The sequence below is a fragment of the Mustelus asterias genome, chromosome 3, assembly GCF_964213995.1.
Source record: "Mustelus asterias chromosome 3, sMusAst1.hap1.1, whole genome shotgun sequence".
NCBI lineage: Eukaryota > Metazoa > Chordata > Chondrichthyes > Carcharhiniformes > Triakidae > Mustelus > Mustelus asterias.
In genome coordinates, this window is record NC_135803.1 from 5,954,453 (window position 1) to 5,966,945 (window position 12,493).

General features: G+C 47.5%; 1 protein-coding gene across 1 annotated transcript in view; it reads left to right on the forward strand.

The window, feature by feature from the left end:
- The window catches only part of fndc3ba (fibronectin type III domain containing 3Ba), a 348,179-nt gene that overhangs the window by 313,244 nt on the left and 22,442 nt on the right, over window positions 1–12,493 (forward strand). Inside the window, 1 exon segment of the mRNA XM_078204432.1 lies at window positions 3,177–3,395. Coding sequence (XP_078060558.1) covers window positions 3,177–3,395 — 219 coding nt within the window.

Below are 12,493 nucleotides of genomic sequence, written 5' to 3' on the forward strand. Positions count from 1 at the left end.
AATGCGAAGTGATGCATTTTGGTAGAAATAATGTAGGGAGGAGCTATACGATAGATGGCAGAACCATAAAGGGTGTAGATACGCAGAGGGACCTGGGTGTGCAAGTCCACAGATCCTTGAAGGTGACGTCACAGGTGGAGAAGGTGGTGAAGAAGGCATATGGCATGCTTGCCTTTATAGGATGGGGCAGAGAGTATAAAAGTTGGGGTCTGATGTTGCAGATGTATAAACGTTGGTTCGGCCGCATTTGGAATACTGCGCCCAGTTCTGGTCGCCACACTACCAGAAGGACGTGGAGGCTTTGGAGAGAGTACAGAGGAGGTTTACCAGGATGTTGCCTGGTATGGAGGGGCTTAGTTATGAGGAGAGATTGGGTAAACTGCGGTTGTTCTCCCTGGAAAGACGGAGGATGAGGGGAGACTTAATAGAGGTGTATAAAATTATGAAAGGCATAGATAGGGTGAACGGTGGGAAGCTTTTCCCCAGGTCAGCGGTGACGTTCACGAGGGGTCATAGGTTCAAGGTGAAGGGGGGGAGATTTAACACGGATATCAGAAGGACATATTTTACACAGAGGGTGGTGGGGGCCTGGAATGCGCTGCCAGGCAAGGTGGTGGAGGCGGACACACTGGGAACGTTTAAGACTTATCTAGACAGCCATATGAACGGAGTGGGAATGGAGGGATACAAAAGAATGGTCTAGTTTGGACCAGGGAGCGGCACGGGCTTGGAGGGCCGAAGGGCCTGTTCCTGTGCTGTATTGTTCTTTGTTCTTTGTTCTGCAAATAATATTATTGTCTCTTGCCTCGGAATCAGAAGATTGTGTTTATGTTTATTTATTAGTGTCACGGGTAGGCTTACATTAACACTGCAATGAAGTTACTGTTCTTTTGTTCTTTAATATTTCTGAAAGCTGACACTTCCCTCAGGAGTAGTGTGGCAATCTTGTATTTTGTGCTGAAGTTCTGGAGTGGGACTTGAACCCACAAATTTGTGACTCAAGAGGTGAGAGTGTTACCTGTTGAGCTACAGCAGATACTGTGCAAAGTATATACGTTACATAAGCACATACAGTTACATAAAGTCAATGTAGCAGTGGTACCCGGTGGGGAGGCAGGGGAAGGCGAGTTTACTCGGGATTGCTACCTCAAAGGGAGTCATTCAAAATTTTAAAACACATGTGGCTCCAAAGCAGCGGGCTGCGATTGCCTGCTTGTCAATCCGAGCTCCCAATACACTGCACCATCTGTTGCCTCAGGGTGAAAAAGTGAAAGATTGAATAAACATTGGAAATAAATACCAAGTAATCTCTTGTGTTTACAAAAGGTGAGGTCTGTCGCACAGACCCAGAGGAAAATTCATAATTGAAACACACTGCACAGAATGAGGCCATTCAGCCATCATGCCTGTGCTGACCCTTTGGAACATCTATCCAGTTCCTCCCACTCCTCCAGCTCTTTCCGAGAGCCCCAGAAATTGTTCAGGTCGTCCCTCACTCCCCTTTTCGGAACTTATATTGAATCTGCTTCCTCTGCCCTTTCACAGTGACACAGTGGTTAGCACTGCTGCCTCACAGCGCCAGGGGCCCGGGTTCAATTCCTGGCTTGGGTCACTGTCTGTGTGGAGTCTGCACATTTTCCCCGTGTCTGCGTGGGTTTCCTCCCACAGTCCGAAAAATGTGCTGGTTAGATGCATTGGCCTTGCTAAATTCTCCCTCAGTGTACCCGAACAGGCACCAAAGTGTGGAGGCTAGGGGATTTTCACAGTAACTTCATTGCAGTGTTAATGTAAGCCTACTTGTGACTCTGATAAATAAACTTTAAACTTCAGACAGTGCCTTCCAGATCACAACAACTCACTGAGTAAAAAGGAATGTACTTTGCACTTCTGAGGGGGGGGTTAAGGGTTTTCATTTTTTATTAGTGTCACACGTAGGCTTACATTAACACTGCAATGGAGTTACTGTGAAAATCCCCGAGTCGCCACACTCAGGTGCCTGTTCGGGTACACTGAGGGAGAATTTAGCACAGCCAATGCATCCTAACCAGCACATCTTTCAGACTGTGGGAGGAAACTGGAGCACCCGGAGGAAGCCCACGCAGACACGGGGAGAAGGTGCAAACTCTACACAGAGTTCCATTCCTGGCATAGAAGCCAGGAATGGAACCTGGATCCCTGGCGCTGAGGCAGTGGTGCTAACCACTGTGCCACAATGCCACCCGGGGAGTTGGAGAGATGACCAAAACTATCAGTGTTAAGCTGTTTGGTCTATTTACTATCTCAAGACCATGAGGCAGGTAGGTAAGATTCAAACAAGAAACATTTTATTGAATGTCCTAACCAATGCATACTCAGTCTAGGACTGATTCCCCAAGCGGGTGGAAGCTTGGCCTCGCAGGTCACCTGATCTGTTCTTTTAAAGGGACATAACATCCCAACCTCATGCATAACAATCAGCCATACGTATCAGTCAGTAATAAACCCAATCAGGATTTCAGGAGAATTACCCAGGGAATGGTGGGAATGTGGAACAGGGAGCTTGAGGTGAGCAGAATGGATACATTTAAGGGAAAAGAGAGCTGTCCATTCCCCAAGCCCATCGACAGGGAAAAAACACAAAGCTTGAAATTTGAAGCTAAGCTTCAAGGCAGCTATTGCTCACTCTGAACTCACGACCCCAAAGTCTCACCTCGTCCGGGAGGTGCTGGCCTGGTGATTCCTGCGAGAGGCAGTATTGAGTAGAGAAAGGATGGTCACAAAAGGAAAAAGACAAGGCGACAAGCCCTTTTTTACAGCCAGTTTTCAGATGCAGTGTCTGCTGAAGAACTGTCCTTGAAGCATAGAATCTAGTGTGGCAGGGTAGGGTTAGACAGACACCACAGAATCTTACAACCCATGCATTCAGCCATTTGGCCCATCGTGCCTATGCTAGCTCTTTGAAAGATTTATCTGATTAGCTGCACTCACCCCCCCCCTCCCCGCTCTCTCCCAATTGCACTCTCTGCTCATCTTGCTATCTGTGGTACCCTTTTCGTAAATCTCCTCTGCGTCCTTTCTAAAGCCCGGCACGCAGCTTGATCGTAACCCGTCATTTCCAACAGTTTCACGTGAATTTCTTGCTAGATTCAGATAAAGATTTATCTCTTTAACCTTTTATTTCCCCTTTGCACTTCCAGGATCAGGGTTCGGGCGGTGAATGGGATCGGTGCTGGCCCCTTCAGCCAGACAGTGAAAGCCAAGACAAGACCCCTGCCCCCAGCTCCTCCGCGGCTAGAGTGTGCAGCCTCCGGTCCCCAGAGCCTTAAGCTGAAGTGGGGAGACAGCAGCAGTGCCAAAGTACTAAACACCGATGTGGAAACTGTCTACATGCTCCAGATGGAGGAACGGAGTGGAAAGTAAGTATCCCTTGAGTGTGAAAGATTAATGGGGGAATCTGATTGACGTGACCCGGGGCCAGTATTTACCCCTCATCCAACATCACTACCCTACAGATAGTCTGGCCATTTAACTCATTCCTGTTGGTGGAATCTTGCTATGCAGAAATTGGATGCTGCATATCTGACATTATAACAATGAGTGTGCTGTAAAATCACACAGTTAGCTGGAAAGAACTTCGGGACATCCTGAGATTGTGAAAGATGCTGTAGAAATGTGAGTCTTTTGACAATTGCTTTCAATAATTCAGTTGGATACTTTTGATGGATGCTCTTCACAGCTCCAGTGAGTTTCTGCACTTCTTTCGCACATTCATATCCCCCTTTAACAATCCCAGCGGGCACCTTACCTTTCCCAAAGGTGTCCCGGGACCATATCCAAAGGGGTAACCTCTCTCATTCCGAAAGGGTACCCCACCCCTTCAAAGATCTGCACAAAGTCCAGACCTGCTCAGACCAAGAATAATCCATCCACATCGTGCTTCCCACACTTAGCGAGCAGCTGCCTCCACGAAACACGCATGCGCAAATTCTGAGCTGGGCCCATTCCTACTCCCACAAAAATGGCGGCTGCTGTGTTCACTGTGGGACCTCTGGAGTCTGGAGAAGCTGGCTTGACTCCATGAAAAATGCAGGGGACCAGGAGATGATTACCCTCACAATGGAGCCAGCCGTGTTGGGAATGCAGGGAGTAGACTCTGCACTCTTTGGGGAGGCAATGGCCTAGTGGTATTATCATTAGACTATTAATCCAGAAACTCAGCTAATGTTCTGGGACCCGGGTTCGAATGTCGCCACGGCAGATTGTGGAATTTGGATTCAATAAAAAATATCTGGAATTAAGAATCCACTGATGACCGTGAAACCATTGTCAACTGTCGGAAAAACCCATCTGGGTCACTAATGTCCTTCAGGGAAGGAAATCTGCCGTCCTTACCCGGTCTGGTCTACATGTGACTCCAGAGCCACAACAATGGGGTTGACTCTCAACTAGCCTCGGACAACTAGGGATGGGGAATAAATGCTGGCCCATGTCCTACGAATAAAGAAAAAAGACTGGCTGCCTATATCCTTACCATACACTGGCAAAAATTGCCAATGCCAAGATCGGGCATTGGGGTGGGGCAAAGTCCCCAAATAGGGTCAGCCGTCTTAAAAGACGCCAGAGTCATAGAAATCCATAGAATCTCTACAGTGTCGAAGGAGGCCATTCGGCCCATCGAGCCTGCACCAACAATGTTCCAATCCTAGCCCTATCTCTGCCACCCCATTGATTTACCCTTATAATCCTCCTGACAGTAAGGGGCAATTTAGCATGGCCAATCCACCTAACCCACATATCTTTGGACTGTGGGAGGAAACCAGAGCACCCGGAGGAATCCCACGCAGACACGGGGAGAACGTGCAAACTCCAAAACCCATGAAGATCCACGTACACCAGCCTCCCACCCATTGACTCTGTCTACACCTTCCGCTGTCTCGGAAAAGCAGCCAGCATAATTAAGGACCCCATTAACCCCGGACTTTCTCTCTTCCATCCCCTTCCGTCGGGAAAAAGATACAAAAGTCTGAGGTCACGTACCAACCGATTCAAGAACAGCTTCTTCCCTGCTGCCATCAGACTTTTGAATGGACCTATCTCGCATTAAGTTGATCTTTCTCTACACCTTAGCTATGACATTCTGCACTCTCTCCTTTCCTTCTCCATGAACACTCTCAACATCAGGTTAAAGTCCAAGAGGTTTATTTGGAATCACAAGCTTTCAGAGCACTGCTCCTTCATCAGGTGAGTGGTGAATCACCTGAGGAAGGAGCAGCGCTCTGAAAGCTCGTGATTTCAAACAAACCTGTTGAACGTTAAACTGGTGTTGTGAGACTTCTTACCGTACCCACCCCAATCCAAAGCCGGCACCTCCACATCTTCTCTATGAAAGGAGAAAATGCTGGAAAATCTCAGCAGGTCTGGCAGCATCTGTAAGGAGAGAAAAGAGCTGACGTTTAGAGTCCGGACGACCGTTAGTTAAAGCTTTGACAAAGGGTCATCTGGACTCGAAACGTCAGCTCTTTTTCTCTCCTTACAGATGCTGCCAGACCTGCTGAGATTTTCCAGCATTTTCTCTTTTGGTTTCAGATTCCAGCATCCCGCAGTAATTTGCTTTTATTCTCTATGAGCGGTATGCTTTGTCTGTATAGCGCGCAAGAAGCAACACTTTTCACTGTATAATAATATATGTGACAATAATAAATCAAATCAAATCAAAAGATCTGGCCCCATATTTCAATCCATTTGCTTTTGAAGCTTTTATGAACTGTTCCGATGTTGAGATGGAATACTCTTGACAGGAAGATGTCTCTCTCACCCACTGGGGAAAGTGAGAGATTTGTATTTCTATTGGACCTCACCATGTCCCAAAATGACAGTGGAATGCTTTTTGATTCGCTGTCGCTAGATTAGAGTTGGAATTGGACAATATCATTGCAGCGATGCTTTGATTCCGCTCGCCTCTTAAGTGGAAAAGTTAACTTGCTTTTCTTTTTGGATAGTCACTTCAACCAGAGTTGATCTATCTCACTTAAACGTGTTCCTTTCGAATACAGTTTATCTTCACAGGGCCATCCTGGGACAAATTAATTGTTGAGAAGTGAGCCTTTTGTCACAGAGTACCAATTTTCTCAGAAAATCTATTTGTTACTCGCGGTGATTTGACTTTAATTGATTTCTGGGAACAGTCGACACAATGAACGGTTTGTTCAACTCTCCCAACAGGATCACTTGCAAATAATATTGACGTGAAAAGCGCAGGAGTAATTTGTGCAATCAACTCCACACATTTAGCCTGAGATTGAATGTAATGACATGCGGTTGTGTCACAAGGTCCTCTCACACTCTACGGTTCCTTTGCTAATGGCTACTTGAGATCTTCAGTTTCCAGCCTTCACCATTAACCAATTCCAGTATAATCAAGCTCCAAAGAGATTTTTCCCTCCTGCCTCCCCGCCAACAACCCACTGAATTACTTCCCACACGATGATTACACCCAGGAAAACAACAATTTCGAGAACAGCTTTAACCTGGTAAGACATGTCACAAGGGGCAGGATTTTCTGGCCACACTCTTCCCTCCCTCCTTCTCCTCTTCCTCCCCCACCCGCTCCCCCCTCCCCCTGCCCGCTACGATTCCCATGGTGGGCGGAATGGGAAACTTCTGTCCACGGTGCTTCAGAGGAGTGGAACCGAACGGGTAAATCTCAAGAAAAGATTTGCCATCTGTTCAGCCTTTCAACTATGTGACGATTGGGTAACGCATTGGGGTTTTAACACGAGGGGCCTTGGATCATTCACTTGGCCATCTCAAACCAGACACAGAGATTTGATTTGATTTATTATTGTCAACGTGTGTAAGTATACAGTGAAAAGTATTGTTTCTTGCGCTATACAGGCAAAACATACCGTTCATAGAGAAGGAAACAAGACAGTGCAGAATGTAGTGTTGCAGTCATAGCTAGGGTGTAGAGAAAGATCAACTTAGTGCGAGGTAGGTCCATTCAAAAGTCTGATGGCAGCAGGGAAGGAGCTATTCTTGAGTTGGTTGGTCTGTGTCCTCAGATTTTTGTATCTTTTTATATCTTTTTCCCGACAGAAGAAGGTGGAAGAGAGAATGTCCGGGATGTGTCGGGTCCTTAATTATGCTGGCTGCTTTTAAGTAAAGCTTTAAAGTTTATTTATTGGTCACAAGTAAGGCTTACATTAACACTGCAATGAAGTTACTGTGAAAATCCCCAAGTCACCACATCCCGGCACCTGTTCGGGTGAACGCACCTAACCAGCATGTCTTTCGGACTGTGGGAGGAAACCGGAGCACCCGGAGGAAACCCAGGTAGATACGGGGACAATGTGCAAACTCCACACAGACAGTGACCCAAGCCGGGAATCATACCTGTATCCCTGGCACTGGGAGGCAGCTGTGCTAACCACTGTGCCACCGTGCCACCCTGAGGCAGCGGGAAGTGTAGACAGAGTCAATGGATGGGAGGCTGGTTTGAGTGATGGATTGGGCTGCATTCACAACCTTTTGTAGTTCCTTGCGCTCTTGGGCAGAGCAGGAGCCCATACCAAGCTGTGATACAACCAGAAAGAATGCTTTCTATGGTGCATCTGTAAAAGTTGGTGATGAAGACCTGCCATCACAAACCAGCATAACACCTTTCCCTGCTTCTCCCATTCATTTTGATCATGTCCCAGTTTCCAAGGGAATTCCGGATCTTTGGCAGCAGAAGGAATATGCCCTTGCTGTGCGCACTGATGACCATTGAGGGGAGTTGCTGGGTTTGGTCAGAGCGTGGGACTGAACTGGTAGAAGCTCCCCATGTTCCACCTCTGGCTGCTGCAGCTCTGAGCTGGGCAAGGGCATGCATGTGACACTCTGGCCCTCAGTGCTACTGGGCTACAGGGGTAAGACAGGGTGGGGTATCCCTACCCATTGAGTCCTGTTGGGGTATCTAGGCATGCATGTGAGTGCATATGAGTCCAACCTTAGTGTGTGTGTGCAGGCATATCTGTATGTGCGTGTGTGTGTCTGGAATTCCCTCCCTAACAGCATTGTGGATGTATCCACACCAGAGGAACCGCAGTGGTTCAAGATGGTGGCTCACCACCACCTTCTCAAGGGGTAATTAGGGATGGAGATAAATGCTGGATTAGTAAAAGAGTATTTTTTTAAATGATTAGCGCAGTGCAGGTTGTGGGAGCCTGCATTCTGCACATTTCAGCAGTGACAACATTTGATTAGCCCTGAAGCATTTTGAGGTTGTGAGGGGCACCGCAGGAATTTTCTATCAATCTCTCCCCTCGGAAGTTGCGGAGAGTTACTGTGGGACTGCGTAACTCCTTATTTGCTACCAAATAAACCTGTTGGACTTTAACCTGGTGTTGTGAGACTTCTTACTGTGCTTACCCCAGTCCAACGCCGGCATCTCCACATCATAACTCCTGTTTGCCAGAGTGGTGTCTATCCATTACTGTGCTCTGTAAGGAGAGCATCCTTAGTCATAGTCATAGCTCGGGTGCAGAGAAAGATCAACTTAATGCGAGGTAGGTCAGCAGCAGGGAAGAAGCTGTTCTTGAGTCGGTTGGTACGTGTATCGTTCCTTGCGATCTTTCGTTTCATTTGAAAACGAAGGCGCGTCATTAATAACTTCCAGAACATTTCACTGATCAAGGGAAGAGATTTCACCCTCGACCTTGTGCCTGAGATAAACAATATTGCAGCCTTCACCCTGAGAGAGAGAGAGCTCATTCTTCACTTCAGCTTCTCATGTTGCTGCTGTTAAAATGTAATCACCAATACATCAATCCTCACTAACCAGGGTGAGATGAATAAATATCGTCCGACAATCAGAGACAGGTTATTAATCCCAGCACAGCTGCATATGTTTTTTTCCTTCCAGAGAATATCTGATTGATTATTTTTCTGTTTGACAGTATCTCTGACTGTGAAAAGCGATGGTATTTCACGAATGCCGGGTTATGGAGAGACTGGATTTATCAATTTGTGCTCTCGATCGAGGGTCCTGTCCACTTTTGGTCATGTTTTTCACCCCCCCCCCCCCCCCCCCCCCCCCCCGCTCTCATTTCAACATTTTCCCCCTGCGAGGAAGGCTTCCCACCTGGGGCACTGTCACAGAAAATTGCCCCCTCCCCCCAGAGTCTCGCTCTGAGCAGCCCCTTGTTAAAACCAAGTTGGTATTTGCTTCTTGCTGTGGGCTGCTGAAGGCTTCAGAAAGCCAGTGCCCGACGTGAGGGTTAATGCGCACTTTCCCAAGGACAGGAGGGAGAGACCAGAGCTCCCCTCATTGTCAATCACATTCTATTCTCCCCCTCTCCCTTTTCCCATGGGTTTTTCCTCAATTTCTCCTCCCTCCTTTCCATAAGACCATAAGAAATAGGAACAGGAGTCGACCATTCAGCCCTTCCAGCCTGCTCCGCCATTTTACAAGATCATGGCTGACCTAACACTTTCCTGCCTGTCTTCCTCCTCCCTTCCTCCTAACATTTTGCCCCGCTTCTTCCCAACCCCCTCCTTTATTTATCTTTCCATTTCACAACCTCTTCCCTCCCCCTCTGCCCTCAGTTGCATGGAATCCCTACAGTGCAGAAGGAGGCCATTTGGCCATCGGGTTTATACCAAATCTCTGAAAGAGTGCCCTGCCCCCACCCTGCCTTCCTGGTCACACTTGGCTCTGTCACACTCCCTCGTTCTGTCACACTCTCTCTTGCTCTGTCACACTCTCTCTTGCTCTGTCACACTCTCTCTTGCTCTGTCACACTCTCTCTTGCTCTGTCACGCTCTCTCTTGCTCTGTCACACTCTCTCTTGCTCTGTCACACTCTTGCTCTGTCACACTCTCTCTTGCTCTGTCACACTCTCTCTTGCTCTGTCACACTCTTGTTCTGTCACACTCTCTCTTGCTCTGTCACACTCTTGTTCTGTCACACTCTCTCTTGCTCTGTCACACTCTTGCTCTGTCACACTCTCTCTTGCTCTGTCACACTCTCTCTTGCTCTGTCACGCTCTCTCTTGCTCTGTCACACTCTTGTTCTGTCACACTCTCTCTTGTTCTGTCACACTCTCTCTTGCTCTGTCACACTCTCTCTTGCTCTGTCACGCTCTCTCTTGCTCTGTCACACTCTCTCTCAACCTCTTCCTCTCTCAAACTTGCCTTTTCCTCAGCCTCAAACGCCTTCTTATTCAGTTGACTTCTCCCTCAATCCTCTCAGCTCTTCCATAAAACTACCCTCAGTCACACATTCCTCATTCTCTTTTCAAACCCCTTCCCCTCTCATCACCTCTGTGGCAGCTCTGTCTCTTAATCCCCTTCTTTCAATCCCCTTCACTTAATCCGGGATAGTCAACACAGATTCGTGAAGAGTAAGTCTTGCCTCACAAATTTGATTGAATTCTTTGAGGAGGTAACTAAGTGTGTAGATGAAGGTAGAGCAGTTGATGTCGTATACATGGATTTTAGTAAGGCGTTTGATAAGGTTCCCCATGGTTGGCTCATGAAGAAAGTAAGGAGGTGTGGGATAGAGGGAAATTTGGCCAATTGGATAAGTAACTGGCTATCTCATAGAAGTCATGATGAGGAGATGCCGGCGTTGGACTGGGGTAAACACAGTAAGAAGTTTAACAACAGTTTAAAGTCCAACAGGTTTATTTGATAGCAAATGCCACAAGCTTTCGGAGCCTTAAGCCCCTTCTTCAGATGAGTGGGAATTCAGAATTCCCACTCACCTGAAGAAGGGGCTTAAGGCTCCGAAAGCTTGTGGCTTTTGCTACCAAATAAACCTGTTGGACTTTAACCTGGTGTTGTTAAACTTCTTGCTGTATCTCATAGAAGACAGAGGGTGGTGGTGGATGGAAAATTTTCAGACTGGAGACCAGCGGTGTACCACAAGGATCAGTGCTGGGTCCTCTGCTATTTGTGATTTTTGTCAATGACTTGGAGGAGGGGGCTGAAGGGTGGGTCAGTAAATTTGCTGATGACACCAAGGTTGGTGGAGTAGTGGATGAGGTGGAGGGCTGTTGTAGGCTGCAAAGAGACATAGGATGCAGAGCTGGGCCGAAAAATGGCAGATGGAGTTTAACCCTGATAAGTGCGAGGTGATTCATTTTGGTAGGACAAATTTGAATGTGGATTACAGGGTCAACGGCAGGGTTCTGAGGAATGTGGAGGAACAGAGAGATCTTGGGGTTCATATCCACAGATCTCTGAAGGTTGCCACTCAAGTGGATAGAGCCGTGAAGAAGGCCTATAATGTGTTAGCGTTTATTAACAGGGGGTTTGAGTTTAAGAGCCGTGGGGTTATGCTGCAACTGTACAGGACCTTGGTGAGACCACATTTGGAATATTGTGTGCAGTTCTAGTCACCTCACTATAAGAAGGATGTGGAAGCATTGGAGAGAGTGCAGAGGAGATTTACCAGGACGCTGCCAGGTTTGGAGGGTAGGTCTTATGAGGAAAGGTTGAGGGAGCTAGGGCTTTTCTCTTTAGAGCGGAGGAGGATGAGAGGCGACTTAATAGAGGTTTATAAGATGATGTGGTGAGACCACATTTGGAATATTGTGTGCAGTTCTGGTCACCTCACTATAGGAAGGATGTGGAAGCGCTGGAAGGAGTGCAGAGGAGATTTACCAGGATGCTGCCTGGTTTGGAGGGTAGGTCATATGAGGAAAGGTTGAGGGAGCTAGGGCTATTCTCTCTGGAGCGGAGGAGGCTGAGGGGAGACTTAATAGAGGTGTATAAAATGATGAAGGGGATAGATAGAGTGAACGTTCAAAGACTATTTCCTCGGGTGGATGGAGCTATTACAAGGGGGCATAACTATAGGGTTCGTGGTGGGAGATACAGGACGGATATCAGAGGTAGGTTCTTTACGCAGAGAGTGGTTGGGGTGTGGAATGGACTGCCTGCAGTGATAGTGGAGTCAGACACTTTAGAAACATTTAAGCGGTTATTGGATAGGCACATGGAGCACACCAGGATGATAGGGAGTGGGATAGCTTGATCTTGGTTTCAGATAAAGCTCGGCACAACATCGTGGGCCGAAGGGCCTGTTCTGTGCTGTACTGTTCTATGTTCTATGTTCTATGAGGGGGATAGATAGAGTGGACATTTAGAGACTATTTCCTCGGGTGGATTTACTAGGGGGCATAACTATAAGGTTCATGGTGGGAGATATAGGAGGGATGTCCGACGTAGGTTCTTTACTCAGAGAGTGGTTGGGGTGTGGAATGGACTGCCTGCTGTGATAGTGGAGTTGGACACTTTAGAAACTTTCGAGCGGTTATTGGATAGGCACATGGAGCACACTAGAATGATAGGGAGTGGGATAGCTTACTCTTGGTTTCGGACAAAGCTCGGCACAACATCGAGGGCCGAAGGGCCTGTACTGTGCTGTACTGTTCCATGTTTTATGTTCACCTACTATCATAGAATCCCATAGAATCCCTGCAGTGCAGAAGCCATTCAGCCCATTGAGTCTGCACCGACCACAAAGCCA